The sequence below is a fragment of the Sceloporus undulatus genome, chromosome 6 (genome assembly GCF_019175285.1).
Source record: "Sceloporus undulatus isolate JIND9_A2432 ecotype Alabama chromosome 6, SceUnd_v1.1, whole genome shotgun sequence".
Classification (NCBI taxonomy): Eukaryota; Metazoa; Chordata; class Lepidosauria; order Squamata; family Phrynosomatidae; genus Sceloporus; species Sceloporus undulatus.
In genome coordinates, this window is record NC_056527.1 from 156,790,776 (window position 1) to 156,808,819 (window position 18,044).

Consider the following 18,044-nt stretch of genomic DNA (forward strand, 5'->3'; position numbering starts at 1 on the left):
GCAGCCGCAAGGTCAGTCACAAGGGACCTTCTCCCGGGATCGACAGCCCCAACACCAAGGCTCTCAGAGACAGCGCTTCCCTTCGCAGTCTTCCTCCTCCTCTGGCCGTCGCAACTTCCCGCCGCGGTACCGCAAGTCCCGCCGCCAGGATACCGACCAGGGGAAGAAGAGAGCCTGAAGGGACGCAGCGCGCTTCGTCCCTTCCTCACCCATCCTTTTTCTGGACATCTTGAGGCCCTATGCTAACACCTGGGCCTCTATAACATCGGACTCATGGGTTCTTAACATCGTCCGTAGGGGTTATGCCCTCGAGTTCCAAGAGCTCCCTCCAACTGGAGCCTTCATGTCCACTCCCCCCTCGGACACCCTTCTCGACGAAGTGCGCACATTGCTTGCTAAGGGAGCAATCTCCCTTTTACCGCCCGACCAACATCCTCGGGCCTTTTTTTCCAGGTACTTCACTGTACCTAAAACGGATGGGGGCATCAGGCCCATCTTGGACTTGAGACAAGTGAACTTGTTTTTGGACTATCGTCGCTTCCGAATGGTAACCTTGGCCTCCATTCTGCCTCTCCTCCACCAGGGCCTGTGGTTCGCGACTGTCGACCTGAAGGATGCCTATTTCCACATCGGGATCCGGGAGTCCCACAGGAGGTTCCTCGCCTTCGCTGTCGGCTCCGCCTCGTACCACTACAACGTGCTTCCGTTCGGCTTGGCCACGGCCCCACGAGTCTTCACGAAGTGCATGGCTCCAGTGGTGTCATACCTTCATCAAAAGGGCTTCATGGTTTTCCCTTACCTGGACGATTGGCTGTTCGCAGCCGCATCTCAGGACGAGTTACAGGAGGCAGTCTCATTCGCCCTGCAGCTCTTCGACTCCCTCGGGCTGGTGGTCAACAGGGAAAAGTCCCACTTCACGCCGACCAGACAGGTCAAGTTCATCGGGGCCATCCTGGACTCCGAGAACTGCCTAGCCTTTCTCCCTCCGGACCGCTTTCGGGCCCTGACGGCATCCCTCAGGCCTTGTATCTCCCACAGAAGGATAAGGGCCAGAGATGTCCAAGTCGCCCTGGGCCACATGGCATTGACGACATTCGTCACCCCCTGGGCAAGACTGCGTCTTCGTCCGCTCCAATCCTGGTTCCTCTCCGTCTTCTCTCCGCTAGAGGACCCACCTTCAAAGTGGCTCACGGTACCCAGACCTATAGCCGCTTCCCTCAGATGGTGGCTAGACAGCTCCAACGTCTGTACCGGGATGCCTTTCCATCAGCCCCAGACACAACTGACGCTGACAACCGATGCATCCCTGGAGGGATGGGGTGCCCACCTGCTCGACCTGGTTGTCAAGGACAGGTGGTCCGCACCAGACAAACTCCTCCACATCAACGCCTTAGAGATGCTCGCAGTGGAGAAGGCCTTGAGGGCGTTCGAGTACGCTCTCGCAGGGAGAGTGGTCCTCCTCAGGACGGACAACACCACCGTGATGTACTACATCAACAAACAAGGTGGCACCAGGTCCAAGACCCTGCTCGACCTCACGCTCCGCATCTGGGACTGGTGCATTCAGAGGCGCATACTCCTCCAGGCGATTCACCTTCCCGGAGAGGACAACGACCTGGCAGACCGCCTCAGCAGATCTCCTTCGGTGTGCCACGAGTGGAGGCTTCATCCCGAGACGGTCAGCGACCTCTTCGATCGGTGGGGAACCCCCCGGATCGATCTTTTCGCGACCAGATGGAACAGCCACTGTCCCCAGTTCTGCTCCAGAAAGCGATTCGACGGATCCCTCGGAGACGCATTCGCTTTCCTCTGGACGGGGGAGCTACTCTACACTTTCCCTCCGTTCCCTCTCATCATCAGGGTGGTGTCCAAGATGACAACGGACCGCTCCCAGGCGATCCTGATCACCCCGTGGTGGCCGAGACAACCGTGGTTCGCATCCCTTCTCCACCTCTCCGGGAGATGCTTCCTCCGTCTCGACCCACGTCCGGACCTGCTCTCCATCCAGGACGGACGAATTCTCCACCCGGACATCGAGAGCCTGCCGCTGGTGGCCTGGAGGATCCGACCCTAACCGCCTTGCCGGAGTCGGTGAGGACGGTGATCCTGGCTGCCAGAAAACCTTCCACCCAGCGCTCTTATGCCCTGAAATGGAGGAGATTTTGCCTCTTCCTACACCAAAAGGGCTTGTCTCCTGCACAGGTGTCCACTCCAGTGGTGCTGGAGTTTTTGATGGCGCTTTTGGATGGGGGGCTGGCCCTCACATCCATCAAATGCTATTTGTCTGCCATCTGTGCCAAATATCAGTTCGGGGGGAGGGTGTCTTTTTTCAAGGACCCTTTGGTGAAAGGGTTCCTAAAAGGTTGTGCCAACCTATATCCTCCTGTGTTGCTACCAACGCCGGCTTGGAATTTGGAGACGGTACTGTCCGCCCTCCAATCCAAGCCCTTTGAACCAATGGCCACAGCGGACTTGAGACTGTTGACCTGGAAAACCGCTTTCCTTGTGGCCATCACCTCTGCCCGCCGTGCGGGCGAACTCTGTGCCTTACGGAGGGACCAGCCATTCCTAAGGTTCCACAAGGACAAGGTGGTCCTCCGTACAGACATTACCTTCCTTCCTAAGGTTGTGTCTACCTTCCACATGTGCCAGGACATTGTGTTGCCCACTCTGGCATCCGATCCGACGTCGGATGAGGAGCGACGCTTGCACTCTCTTGATGTCAGGAGGGCGCTTGCGTTTTACCTGGACAGAACTGCTGCCTCCAGTCGGTCCGAGAGACTTTTTCAATGCTACTCGGAACCAAAGAAGGGATTGCCTGTGTCTACGCAGAGGTTCTCCAAATGGGTGGCTAGCACCATCCACCTCTGCTATGAACTTCTGGGCAAACCGCTCCCTGGCAGGGTGCGGTCCCACTCCACAAGGGCGATGGCAGCATCCTCTGCATTCCTGTCTGGGATCCCTCTAGAGGATGTCTGCAAGGCAGCTGTTTGGTCCCAACCTCTAACCTTTATTAAACACTATAGGTTGGACACCAGGGCCATCCGAGACGCAGCTTTCGGGAGGGCTGTGTTGGTTTCAGGGTTGCATTGATTGCATTACTGATGTTTTGTGTTATGCAGTTACACTGTTCACATTTGTTGTATGTTGGTTTGCACAAATCCTATGGGATCGGTCTTGCATGACCTCTGTTCCCTTCTCAGGTTTAGCAGAATTATTGCTATTGATCTGTGCATGAACAAAAGACTGACTCCTTTTATGGTTCAAGGTGTTTATTGTAATAAATATACCTTTGGTTTACCATAGCTTTGGTTTCAGGACACTCCCTCCGCCGTATACCTTAGCTTGTCAGTCTAAACCCATTTGTATGATTCGCAGAGACCACGAAGAAGAAGTACAGGTTGCTTACCTGTAACGGTGTTTCTTCGAGTGGTCATCTGCGAATACATACAAATCCCACCCGTCCATCCCCTCAGTGTCCTGCTCACATTGGCTCTCTTTCCATCGCCTGCTTGGCGGAAAAATTGCGGAACTGGGGAAAGAGCGGGAAGGCAGGGGCCTTATAACGGGTGGGCGGAGTTACCGCCAAAAAGTTGCAATTTGTGCAGAGTGAGCTCTGCACAGTGATTCCAGTAGGTTCCGAGCAGCACTGCGCAGGCGCAGTGAAACCCATTTGTATGTATTTGCAGATGACCACTCGAAGAAACACCGTTACAGGTAAGCAACCTGTACATGTGAAGGGAGGAGAATGGATGCATCCATTAGCCATAGCTCAACTTTATGTGTTTATCCAAAAGCCAGAAATGGCTCCTGCATGCATCCCATTGTATAGGGTGGCAATATTACAGTTTTTCCATATCTATGATCCAAACAAGGGGGAAAGAAAAATGTTGCTTGTCCACCTGCCAAGCTCATTCTGAAACACTTCACATAATTGGCACACATGCATTTGTTTGCCTAAATTCTGATTATGTAATTTTCAGGTCAGTCTCAGTATTCAGATATAATCTAGGAGAACATCTCTGTGGGAAAGAGATACAATTTCTGTTACGATATCTCTGTCACTCACAAGGATTTGTAGGAGAAACTACAAATATTGCAACAACAATGATATCTCTGAAATAGCAGCTGTCTAGTTGTACTAGCTATTCCTATTTCTCAAACATAACTTTCAGAACAAGAAGAACCAGTGGGCTGACTTCTAGTGCATAGATGTTAACAATCAAATCTAGCCCAAATAATAAGCACCAGCTATCTATTTTCCCTCTTTGCCATTTTTTTCTTTCAGCTGTGTGGAACTGATAGTTGTTGAGCAAATGAATAAATATCGGGCTCGCCTCAAAGATATCAGCAGTCTAGAGTTTGCAGAGAACAAAGCCAAGAGCCGACTGTCGTTGATTCGCAGGTCAATGGTAAGAGGCTGGAGGAATTCAAGGCTGACTGACGTCCAGTCCAAGAAGAAATGTATTCAAGAATCAGCTGTCTCCCCTACACCAGCACAATTCATATTAGCTGATGTAGTATTCCTCCTTAAGAGAGAATTTGTCCCAATGCTGCAAATGCTTAATATAAATTTTGGTGAATTGATAATGTGTGCATGTAAATTAATTCTTTGGAATTGGATAGAAAGCCAGCTGTCCTTTTCTTCCCTTCCCCCCTCCCATAATTTTCTCCTTTTCCCATCTTTTCAAAACCTTACATATCTCAAATCCTCAAATACATAATCAGGTCCAACACAGAAGCTAAAGACTGGGCTTTATTGCTAATACATTAGTGTTCAGAACCATGAACATTTACTGAAAACAAAACAGACAGCCCAGAGAAGATGGGAGCTCTGTTGTCTAGTATCATCCCATATAAGCAAGCATGCATTCCTTTTGGAATCTGTTGTTTTAAATAAAACTTGTCAGGGTAACATTAGTGAACCTGAGTTGCTTTAGCTTGTGTGTAATTGATCTTACTCCATGACCTTTGTGTCTGGTTCCCCTTAATCGCACAGTGTTCACATCTGAAACTGCTTACTGAAGAACAGGCTTCCATTTACTTTCCTCCAACCTGCACGTGCCAGTGGAAGAACCTGAGGTGAAGCTGCCACACATAACTTTAGTTTGGCCTACACTATGCTTCTCGCAATAGATTGCTTCTTCTTTCCTTGCTTCATGAGATGTGAAAAGCTTATGCACTCTTTGTTGGGCTGTTGAGTCAGAAGGCAGCCTTCAGCACTGAAAGGGCCTACGTTGTCCTCTGCTGTGAGCTAAAGATATAGCAGGCTGTGTAAACATATGCTTACATAAGGGAGGCCGGGGGCTTGGTTGTTCATATGGCAGGTGATCCAGTTATATTCTGCTGGAAGCAAACATGAACTGTCTGGGTCTTCTTGGCATGTTCTACTAGGAGTACATTTTAGTGGTCACAACCTTTTTTATGCCAATAGCTTGTCACTCATTTGCGCTTTCTCACAGTTGCAACCCAAAAACAGCTATTCTTTGAAAGCCCAGCCGCTGCGTGAGAAGGGCGTTGGCACGTGCACTCTAACCTGCTCCTTTCCTTTTCCTATCCTCTCTAATCCAGAAACCTGTACTAATTGCCGTTAGATTTATGAGCATAACCCGCAGTTCAATCCCGGTATGTATTAGAATTGCATTGCACTGACCTTGTGCTATAACCCTTCACTCATTCCAGTGCTGCTGCATGCTCCATGCCACAACCTACACTTCATGACTCTCTCTATGTTTGTTCTTCCCTTAAATTGCTCTCAGTTTTTTGTAGTAGAACTACCAACAGTAGGGAAGGTCCATGAGGCTATTTTTCTCCAGGAGATTTATTAGGAGGAAGAATAGTTATTGATATTGGAAAGGATGAGTCTTCTATCAATACCTGATGTGAAAGAGGAAGGATGTAAAATGCATCCTGCCTTGCTATACTACTTTTCCTCAAGGAGCAGTGAAACAACTTGCTAGTCACAGAGTGAGGCAGGACAATGTGGAAAACCTTGAGTCTTCTATTTCAGACTTGTTCATTTGGAAACTTGAATCCATGCTTTATAACCGTATTATTCCATTAGAAAAATTTCTCTTGATTCTTTATTTGCTGTTTGTTTGTTCTCTTGTTTGCCACAGGGACATTCTTAGTCCCTTCATATGAGGGACATTCTTATTAAAAATATATATAACAATTTGTTTTGTTGGGGGGGAAATGAGGCTGTTGGATGTCTCAAAAAAGACCTAGGAAGGGGGCACATGGAACTTACAGGCTGCATTTTCTCCACTTTACTTTATCTTTACTAGGTCCCAGCAGAATTCACTCTCAGCACCAGATACAGAGATTTTGGACTTGGCAAAGTGCCACCTTACAAACATTGTTGGAGGTCCCTAGTAACCCAGAATACCTTGTAATTGGCAATGCTGGGCAGATGTTGTGGAGGTTGTAATCCAAAAAAATATTTGGATGGCCATGCACACAAAACAAACAAGCTTCATTTATATACCGCTTCATACCGCCTAAGCAATGTCTAAGCAGTATACAAATGTAAGCTAATTTGCCCCCAACAATCTGGGTACTCATTTTGGCGACCTAGGAAGGATGCAAGCTTGAGTCAAGCTTGAGCCCTTTTGCTGGTCTTGAACTTGCAACCTTGTGGTTTTGAGTGAGTGGCTGCAGTACAGGCATTTAAGCACTGTGCCACCAGTACTCTTTAAGAGATTTTGGACTTCAGCTCCCAGAATCCCAAAGTATTGGCCAACATGACTGAGGCTTCTGGGAGCTGAAGTCCAAAATCTCTTAAAGGGCACAGTTTGGGGACCACTGCTTTAAAGGAATGTGTGACTTCTACATAATTCTGAAGTGATAGTAAGCTCTGCTAGAGCTTGTGTGTCCCATTTCTACAAAAACAAAGTGTGCTGCTCCACTGCTTGTAAATCTGAATGTGCGCAAGGAGCAGTTAAATATACCTTGGCACCTCGTTTCCCATTGTGACATATTGAGGGATCCACTCCTAGTTTTGCTATGCAGGGAATTTTGGGATAATGAAAACAGGACAGCCATAGCTTTGTAGGTGATTTTACCTAATTTCTTAGGATTTCTGTCCCGTGGTATATAAACTACTAATCTATGAGTTGTACAGTTGAGTCCTAGAATATAGGGATGACTTACTCAAAATATTGTGGCTCCCTATTTTAACTGAGATCTATAGAAACACATTTGTCACTAACTACTGGTAAAAATGAAAGTTTTGTTTTGTAGCCACAGACTAGGGAAATTTCTGAGAACTGAAGTAATTAATGTGTCCTTGAGTTGTTACACACTTTTTGTCCTGTTTGTGTCTCTGCCAGTCACCTGATTTTGTTCACTCTTATTGTGTTTCTGTGCTGAAGGATTTGTGTATTACTCTAGTTTTTAAGTTGATCTAAAACCATTTTCCTCATTAGTGCTTCTGTGCTTGCAGGGTAAAGGGCGCATACGTCGAGGGACCTATCCAAGCCCCACATCCCCAGCTGCAGTTCGGTTACCGTCCGTGTCAGATGTTTCTGAAGAAGCACTGAGTAGTGAGGAAGCAATGGAGATGGATGTCACAGAACAGCAGCAAGTAGCTATGCAGCAGGAAGAAAGGGTGCTGACAGAACAAATTGAAAGCCTGCAGAAAGAAAAGTGAGTCATGACAGATGGAGCTGAAAAGTGTATAAAGGATTGGTCAGGTTGCAGGTTCTAACTGGGCTGCCTTTATAGAAGTGGGCAAAATCTTCCTCAAGCCCCAATTGAAAATATTTCATGATATGTCTTTGAGTTCCGATTGTTCCATTTTGTTTGTTTCTGATAGTTGGCGTTTTCCAATAACCCAAATACTCCATTACTTCCAGGTTCCTTGCCCACCCTACCTTGTGTCTCTTCTTCTATTCACTGAGACTTGTGTATTCCTCTTCAGGGAAGAGTTAACTTTTGAGATGCTGGCACTGGAGCCACGAGTGTCTGATGATGAAACTCTAGAATCTGAGGCTTCTATTGGCACAGCAGATAGCTCTGAAAACCTGAACTTTGATTCTGAAGGAGCCATCTCAGACAGATCAGGTGAGGAAAGTCTATTTTAAAGTACATTGATCAGATTTGCAAGGGGAAATTAAACAGCAGTACCCCTTGAGCAACTGTCAGTGCTTTTCCATTAAATTTGAAATATCGAGGACTAGGAGTAATATAACTACAGCTTAGAGGAAGTGATACTCATAATCTCTCTTATGAGTCATAACATGATCTATCACATGAAATCTAACACATTTTATGAACCATGTGTATCCCTGCTTTGTTTTTAAAGCAAGGTTCTAGATTTCATGATTGCCAGACTAAACAGGGATGTCTCTTGCAGAAGTCTTATTGTTACCTTTAGCTCTATATGCATTGGGAAGAAACACCACATTCATAACTGTAGGGATCCTGAATGTCTTGTCAGAAAAATATGCCACCTTCATGGTCTCTATGAAAAAGACAAATGGGCACAAACCCATTTGTATGACTTTACAGATGACAACTGCAAGAACCTCAGCTACAGGTAAACAACCTGGCCTTCTGTTCTTGTTTTCTATAAACAGAGAGTGCATATACACACAAGCATAAAGAAGCTGGATCTTTTCAATTAAATAACCTCTCACTGAAAGTTAAACATGTTTCATTCAAATTATATCCCTCTTCAAACAAATAGATAATATATGTTTTGGTCACTTAACGTGGAACATACAGACAACAGAATAAGCCCAAAGGATTTAATTTTATTAGTCTAGGAATGAAGCTTTGTTTTTTATGTTTTCAGAAAATATGTTCCCTTTATCCATGTGAGTCACTTCTTTAAGCTTCTCTTGCATCTTTTCCCTGCTAGATAGAAGTTTAGCACTTGGCTTGGCAAGACCCAGCAAAGCAGAGCCTCTCAGTACCACCAGATCTCGACAGCATCTGAGAAAACAGCAGGAATCCGTGGATTCAGTGGACTCCTCAGTTTCTTCTCCTGCTGTGTCACCATCCTCCTCTTCCTCCTCCTCCTGCTTACCTCATGTCACTAGGAAACGATTCCAGATATACTCCAAGTCACCTTTCTACCGAGCCTCTCCCTCTGGAGGTGGTGCCACAGTTGAGCCATCAACAGGCCTCATTAAGGGTTTGGATGACAGGCCACAGTTCACCACTAGAGGGACATTCAATCCTGAGAAAGGCAAGCAGAAACTGAAGAATGTGAAAAACTCTCCCCCCCAAAGCCAAAGAGCTCCCTGAGGGGGCTGCTGGGACAGGCAGGAAGAGACACCCAGATGCTGCTGATTACACTAGTCCTCAGCAGCTAGTGCTGCTTGGAAATAATGAGTTCATGGTATGAGCCAATCCATTGCGGCATCAAAAATATCTCATCCTAGCTATCACCATCTGTTGCCACCTCCATTGTCAGAACTTCTGCCATTCCTCAAGTCAGCTTATCCTCCTCACTCATTGCTTGGAACCCCAGCATTGCATTGCCAGTGCAGAAGAGAGGAGGCCAACAGTTGAACACAAGCCAAATGGAGAAAAGTTCAGTTCTGGCCTTAACTGACTTTAACTTCTGGAACTCAATGAACTTTGTTTGTCAGGCTGGGAATGGATAGTGAGACTGCAAAGGTGTGGGGATAATGGCTGGTGAGCTGGAACCATGATTTCCATCAGTCCCTGGTTCTGTCTTCTATAGGCAAGGGAATGTGCTCACCAGCAGGAACATTCAGAGGTCTGTTGGAGTTCAGGGAGCTATTCTTGATCCTGATTGTCAGAGCTGCTGACTTTGCAATTGGGTATTTGCACTGGGATCAACAAGCATGGACCTTCTTAGGAGAGGAAGCCGAGCCCTTTGTTGAGAGCTATTTATAATGCACTCCATAGTGTTGTGGGATGATATAAAAAATACACATTTCCACTCAAGCACTTCTCAGACATCCACCAGGTACAAACCTGTTGTGGGAAATAATTATTTGTTTTGTTTCTTTGTTTCCTTTCAAGCTTCTATGTTTCATAATGTTTGAATAACCAATGCCAGTTTGATTCCAGATAGGTCAAAGCCAAATATTTGTGCCGAATTTCCAGTAGCCATAACCACAATGTTTCCTGTGTTCTCCAGGCACAGGAACAGATTTCAGAAGACAAAAGAAACATTCGGCGGTAGAACCCTTGTTTTTGTGACTGTGTCCCAAATACTCTGTGCTGCTGGTTAAGCATATAGTTTGCAAATTCTGTCAGACAGGAAAAAACATCCCACTTAGAATTGTGTGGAGCAGCAGTAAAGAAGGCTGCTGTTAGTATGACTGTTGAGTGATTTCACAACACGTACTTTGCTGAACATCAGTATTAAACAAAGGCACAAAAAACCCGCAATCCTCCATACTACTTGAAGCTCTTCATTAGTATTATGGTTACTGAAGTTAAATGTAAATAAAACATCTTATTTTTTTAACTTTTCTTTTCCACAATGTGGGACTTTTAAAAAAAAAATCTGGGCCATTCAAGCCAGAAAGAAAAAAAGGGGGGAAAGTATAAGATACTAGATCTCTTTGCTATAAGGAATGGTTGTTATTTTCTGCCAGTTCTGTGCAATCACAGCATCTGGAAGTTTGCCCTTCTAATTTAAGTACTGTGAATGTCTAGGAAGAGTCCTTCTTCACATTGGCAGTAAGGTCTGTATTTTTTAAAACTTGTCCTTTTGAAAGCTCTTTCCCCTCTCTCCAAGAGAGCATTTGATAGCACCATAGCCCCTGTTGTAACTACATAGTTAAAAACACTTATTGGGGTGAGGTTTGTTCAGCTGGCTGTCAAGTTATGTACCCTCCTTACAAATGTAGCTGCAATTTAAACAAATTAATAAATGCATTTGTTGAAAATGTTGAACAGGGATAGCAGGTCATGATTATATCCATAAAACTGGGACATTTGAAATCCTTTGCAAACCACATCCACCTTTAGTTCAGTGGCAATCAGATTCAGAGGTTGGAAACATTACCTTTTTTAACTTCAGCTCCCAGAATCTCCCAAGCATCATGCTGTCTAGGGACACTGTGGAAGATTTAATCTAAAAATGTGATGTCTCCAAGCTCTGAGTTGGATCGTAACAAGTCATTTCCAATAGGAGGTTTGACGGAATGAAAATCACTTGTGAGTTAACTGCTTAAAACCAACCCAGAATAAACACAACTATCCCCTTCAGATTCAACTAAGGTTTGCATGTCATCATTTGCTCTGGAGCCCCAGTTTCAATAATTTCACCCCCAATAATAGATCTTGACATGTTTGATGTGTGGACAGGCTAGCTTTACAGTTTCAAAAACCAAAGCTGAATATATTCAGCAAACCAACTCCAGTGCTATTGTTGATCAGCATTATGGGCAGTAATGTACCTTTAAAAAAACCCTCAGTCTTTTCAAATCTTGAGATTTATAATTGAAATTTCACTATAAAGAGGCCTTATTAGAGAAGTGAAATAGTATCTTCAGTGATTGTGGCTAGCACTTGCTCTCATAGTCAGAGCCTGTCTAGCAGCTTCAATCCAAGCCAAAGTAGTGCATTCAAGAATAACCAGCTGGTTAATGTGCTGGAAAGCACTAGGCTTTGCATACACTCCAAGTGGGCTAGTTCTCTCTTCTTCCAATGCAAACCTCTCTTTCTCCAGGGGGAAGGATGGGTTACAATAGAAAGCAGTTTCTTGCTTCGGTTTGCAAAGATTTCTAAAAGAATAAACTTTTAGTGGCAGTGCAAAGGGGTGTCTCCCTGCAGTGGCATCACAAGGGGTGTGAGGCCCACATCGGGTAACAACCCAGAAGAGGGGTGACTGTGGAGTGAGAAGAGCTTTCTCTGTGGCAGCTTTGGCCTCCTCATGAGGAGGTCTTTGCGTGCCCTTCCTGATTTTGCAGTGGTGGCAGCCTCCTTGCAAGGAGACCACCACAGCGAAGGAGAGAGCAAAGAGCGCCACTCCACATTTTGCTGCAGCAGGGAGACTGCTGCCTCCATCACAGCAAAGGAGAGGGCTGAGCAGACCCTTTTGGTCACCACAGCTCCCCCACATACACCAGATGGCACCAGGGATGGGGATGCCACTACAGATGGAATTGGGGAGGAGCAAGATGTCCCACCTTGCTGTTGTGCGTGGTTTTGATTTATATTTTTGTGTTTCATGAGTAAAACCTTGCCCTTGTGACATGCACAGTTGGAATGATTGTGCATGAGCTACCAGTTTTTAACATTAGGGATCATTCCTGTTTCATCCAGCCTATCCAGCATTACAAGTGTGCTTTTGAAAGCTTCATGAGAATTAGATTTTTCTCTAGGGAAAAACACCTTATTGTCATCCAGCATCATGGTCACTGCAGTGATACGTTCAGTGTTCTTCAAATTGTGTCCCCTCCGTGATGTTCCTGATTGGTTCAGATTGAGGTTAGATTGTACTCTGAAGAGATATGACAAAGCGGAGAAGGAGCCATTGGTAAGATTTGGCCAGTACCCATTGACACTGAACCAGATAACAGATCCCGAAAGGGCATCCATTTCACCCCTTCTTTCATTTTATTCCAGACTAAACTCCCTCCCCTTTACCCTAAAACCACGCAATACAGTCAACACATCACAAAAATGCTTAGGTGCTCCATTTGTGCAGTGAAGATCCTTGGAAACTTGTTTCCTAATCCTTGAAGAACAACCAGCTGATCATGTGCTGGAAAGCACTAGGTTTTGCATACACTCCAGATGGGCTAGTTCCCTTTTCTTCCAGTGTAAAGCTCTCTTGTCAGCAATGACCCTGGGGTAAGGATGGGTCCAACTGAGACTTTGTTTGTGAATATGGGCAGCAGAAAGAAATGCTGCTTCTTGGGAGAAAAAAATCCCCGTCCATGTTTCTGCCTGTCACCTGTCTTCCAGGTTTGCAGCTGTTCTTTCTTCACCTTCCCCAGCACAGCCTGTAAGCATGGGCTCCCAACCCTTGTTTCACTCCATGGTATTAAGTGAATGTACTCACCACTAGGAAGGACATTGGCTGCATATAATTATTTTTAATGGAAATTTTTAAAATAATTTATAAGTATACTGAGTGTAAATTTTAAAAGCAGACTATGTATTGTAAAAGGATATATTGTCCTGTGTCATATTCTATAATTTTTACTTGTTTAAAGAACTCTGTCAAGGAAAATGCTTTATTTTGCTCACTGAACTGGGTGGCTTGCAGTGATGCAGTCAACCAACACGTTGTAAGTTCATGTCTGGAAGTTTCTTTAATGTTTTTTTAAAATTAATGTTATTTTTGTTTTCCTTTTCTGGAACAAGGCCGTCATATTTAAAGTGCAATTTGTGTAATATTTCGTAAATATACTATAAGGCTGTACAAAAACAACTTTATGAACAAATAACCCTTAGCTTATTAAAGAACAAAGCAATGGCAAACAAAATGATAGTAGCAAATATGTTCCATACGTTGTGATATTCATAGCTCAGCCTGTTTTTTTTTTCTTAAGAGTGTAAGAATGTTGAGAGAAGTAAAATGTTCATGTAAGTTAAGACACATACCAAGTTTTTAAAACCACCTATGGAACTGATTTAATAACAACACAACATAAGGTCAGTTCTTCTAGAATGACCATAATTTCAGCCTGCAAATTGCGTCTTTTGCTCTAGTGTGGCAGTGTAAGGGTTAATTCACACACTATGATTTGTTCCTCTGCACCTTTGAAAAATACGTCATCATGGATAAATAACCAGTACTTTCTATAAGACTGATTTGAAATTAAGTAAAACCATGTAAATCCAGCACCTCTGAGATACCAAAACTTCAGACTACAAGGATTGCCCTTTTAAATGACCTCCTTATGCTGGGCAAGAATACATGATTAATCAATATGGCTTCATCTACCTGGTTGGAGGAGGTAGGTTGGAGGAGACTAATGCATTAGTCACCACCAGTTGTCAGATGTTTGTAGTAGCAGAACTGTTGCTGGTGTATGAGTATAAACTATACAGATTGCAAAGTGCCCAAGGAATGTGAGGTATAGATATTCTATGCACCAGCAGCTCCCAGAAAAAAGGAGCACAACACAGCCAAGGTCAAAGCTACTGGGACACTCTCTTATTATCTTATTCCACTTTTTCAAGCCTGTTCTATGCAATGCAGTTAAAAACAAAATCGGTTGCTAATCAGACTACAAAACTAGAGTTTGGTTTCCCCCGGCAGGTCCCTCATCAAGTTCACCATTTTGCATCATCACTGCATCAGTACTGCCCTGACTTGCTTTACTATAGGGGTCAATTCTCAGTGGGGAGGAATAACTAACACAAACATGCTACCCAAACCTAAAACACAGTGCATGAGGCTTCTCCTATATCTTGTTGGTTAGTTTCAGGTCATGGTCAGATTTGATGAGCTCCCAGTTCCTGTAGCCATGCTATAAAAAGCAGCCGTGTATCCATCCGGGCCAGAAGATTTATTTCCTTTTAAATGTCTAATTGCTGAGCTAATTTCTTTCTTTTTTGTTATAGGTGATTCTAATATTCTTTTTGCTTTCCATTTAGTTTGGGATTTATTTTTATTAAGGAATTTTTTCATTTTTTCTTGAAAAAGTTCTTGTGTTTTTTTCTTCCTTAAATAGCCAGGGAGACAGCAAACAAGGGTTTAAGATGCAGGGTTCCAGGAGGAGGTAAAGGCCAGTAACTACTGGTGTTGTATCCAGCATCTGAGTGCCACTTCATGCCCTGCTTAAAAAGGGCTGCACTGTGCTGGTTTTCATTAGTGCCTTTGGCTTCCACAGCCTTGAGGACTAATTAGTTGCCAGTGGAGTCATTTATGTGTTTTAACAATGTTTTTACAGTGGTTAAATGATTTTTTATGTATTTTAATCTATGTTGTACCCTGCCACAAGCCTTGAGGAGAGGTAGGTAATAATAATAATAAGTCTGAGACTTTTATGTCTTCTCTTGAGCAGCTGCACCTGAAGTATATTGCTGCTATGCCAGGTCTCTGGCTAACAACATCTCTTCTAGATCCCTGGCTTCATGGCTGGAGACTTACATTTTCAGTTCCTGTCTCTACTTGACTTGGCCTTTTAAATGTAATGGCACGTTCTACCAGATCAGAGATTGGGTCAACATCTTTTTCCATTGGCACACACCTTAGCAGAGGTCTGTAAAGCACCTATTTGGTCCACTCTTCCTTTGTGAGACACTACAAAGTGGATGTGGGTGTCCCTGTTCAAACAGCCATTTAGAGAAAATTTCTTAGGCGATAGGCTTGGCATAAATCCCTTGTAACACCAGAAGACCATGTAAGGCAAAGGCTCCACCTTTGGAGGCAGCGAAGGACGCACAGGGAAAGGAAAAGGGAGCCAACCTTTTGGAGAAAAGTTCGTAGCTAGAAGAACACTCTCCTATCCCAAAATATCTTTGGCTTTGTTAAACCTTATTAAATGAGTGAAGACTATGGGATGCACTTTAGCAGAGATCTGTAAAGCACCCATTTGCTCCACTTCTCCTTTTGTGAGACACTACAAAATGGGTGAGTATGTCCCCACTGAGACAGCCTTTTAGAAATAAGTTGTCAGCTAGGGGACCACTCTCCTACCCCAAAATATCTCTATTTGATTTTGTTAAACCTCAGGGCTCTTTCTTGCAGTCTGAGAATGATGCTTGGGTTGCTCACTTTAAAGTCTCATTCTAGACTACAGAGAAAAAGTCATACATACTCACCCACCCCACATCCAGTTCCACCAGATTCTGTCTGTTCATCTGTCTTACCCTTTGAGGCAGCATGCTAACAACTGCGGGAGGAGCCAGATTTTCGACATCAACAAAAACTGCTTGAAGGACATGTGTTTCTTGTCTGACCTGAGTAGCAAATGTGGGTTAACCCCACTCATGGATGGCTGTTGGACTCCAGTCCAAAATGAGCTCTCAGAATGTAAGTAACCAGTGTGCCTTTTTAATGAAAGTAGGAGGCAGATACAAGAGCAGAGTCCATGCACCTGGATGCACATGGCTTAAGGCTTAGCAAAACTTGAATAGGAAGAATGTTCTCCTCTCTGCAACCCTAGATATCCATTATCCACTGTTAGTAAACTAAAAATGCAGCCTACAGACATTCCTCAAGACCCTCCATAAGAAATGGGGAATGTTCAGGTTCAGAACATGTTCATTTCAGGCCTGAAAATGGAACCGGTTAGAGCTGCTTTCCTTGTCCTTGCTCTGAAGGCGGCAAAGCTGTAGGCTAAGTACAGGTGGTACCTCGGGATACGAATACACAGGTTAGAAATGTTCGGGAATAACGAAAAATCCCATAGGGAATCATTGTTCCGGGTTACGAATGTTTTTTCGGGGTTACGAAAAAACTTTGGTGCTTTTTTCGGCTTTTTTCGGCACGGAAGCGCGGCTTTCCCCATTAGCGCCTATGGCAATTCGGCTTACGAAGGTTTCGGGTTACGAAAGCGGCCGCGGAACGAATAGAATTTCGGAACCGAGGCACCACTGTAGATGATTGGGAAGGAGACGTGTGTGAGGCTCCCATTTATTAACACTTACACAAAGGGGCCAACAAAGTCATGCTCTCTGTCACACTTTGTATGGTCAGGTAGACTCTGGTAGCAATGTATCTACATCACCCAAAGGGTTGTAGCTTCTGAAATGAAACTAGGTTGTCCTTTTCATGAGTTAGCAGAAAACCTTTTCTGGGTAGGAAGGAAAGCACAACTCGACATCTGTTACATCTTATGGAAGAGAAACAGATCGGATCAGGACATTGTGAAGTTATGGGTATACATGAAGATCTCACTGTTTTAATTGTGCCTATCAGTGTAGTGAGTGTCACTGAATAAAACAACAGACTGAATGGTAGAGCCTGTATGGAAAAAGCTTTCCCGGGTAAGCAGTGTGGTAGAGATTGTGATGAGGTAAAGGTGGATGGGATGCAGAAACAACTACAACTAAGAACAGGGACACACAAAATCATGGAGCTGAAGTGCCTCCAGGATTTTCTGGAGAATCTCCAGTATGACCCTGGATTTTTATTTATTTATTTATTTATTTTGTATATTATTTCTACCATATTATTTCCATATTATTTCTGACTGAGGGTCACATGAAGCTCCATGTTTCTTTCATATTGTGGAAGGTAACATCAAATTTCCCTGGTGAAATACTGCATGCAGGCCATGTCCTCTACTACCTGTCTTGCATATAAGCTGTGGAGTGCCTTGGTTATCCTAGAAGCTGATTTGATCTTGGAAAGTAACAAATAATTTTTCTCCAACAGGAGGCACTGTAGCAGCACTTTCAGACTGAGTTCCAGACTTAGCTGCAGTTAATTTAAATCCTGTTGATTTCAGTAGGTATATACTTAGTGTATGGAAATCATGTAACCCACGGGCAGCCTGTGGCCCTTTAGGAAGTTCTATGCAACCCTTAGGATTTCTACTAGCACCCTCACAAGCTCATGGCACCTTTGTCAGGAAAGAAAGGCTGGAAAAAGTTTAAAATATTTTAAAATTGCCTCCAAAATGTCAAAATGTTGTTTGTAAGGGTGGGGGGAGATACCATGAAACAGCAGCCACAAATAATTCTTTAAAATTATTTGGGAGCAATGCAACTTCACTTTTTAGTTAACCCAAATGGCAGCTACAAAATGGTGCAAGTTAGTCCAGAGCTCCAAAGCATACCCACCCAAATCTACTTTAAGTTTGTCACTCGGATGCAGATTACTGGTCTTTCATGGTGTTCTCATCTATAAATACAATTCAACTCCCCCCCCCCCCCCCTTCAGCCCCTTGTGAGGCTGAAATATTTGCAGTTTAGGGTTCAATTTACTTATGTTTTGAAGTTGCAACTTACTCTTTAGTTCAAGAGTCTGTTTACAAGGGTAGGATTCAGCCTAGAATATGAAGAAACAGAGAGAGTTCCTTTGAACATGTACAAAATGTATTTTGATCTAAATGTCTGCACATCCCTTGACCATCACAACCCATTTGGGATTGGGATGGGATTTCCCTTGTCAGGAATGGGTGAGTTTTGACAACTGTCATTCTGGAATT

General features: G+C 44.2%; 1 protein-coding gene across 1 annotated transcript in view; it reads left to right on the top strand.

The window, feature by feature from the left end:
- MYO9A (myosin IXA) overlaps positions 1-13,445 on the top strand; it is a 136,634-nt gene extending 123,189 nt beyond the window's left edge. The window contains 5 exon segments of the mRNA XM_042476657.1: positions 4,289-4,412; positions 7,445-7,647; positions 7,922-8,064; positions 8,864-9,225; positions 9,227-13,445. Coding sequence (XP_042332591.1) covers positions 4,289-4,412; positions 7,445-7,647; positions 7,922-8,064; positions 8,864-9,225; positions 9,227-9,352 — 958 coding nt within the window. The 3' untranslated portion in view covers positions 9,353-13,445.
- Positions 13,446-18,044: the final 4,599 nt, after the last annotated feature.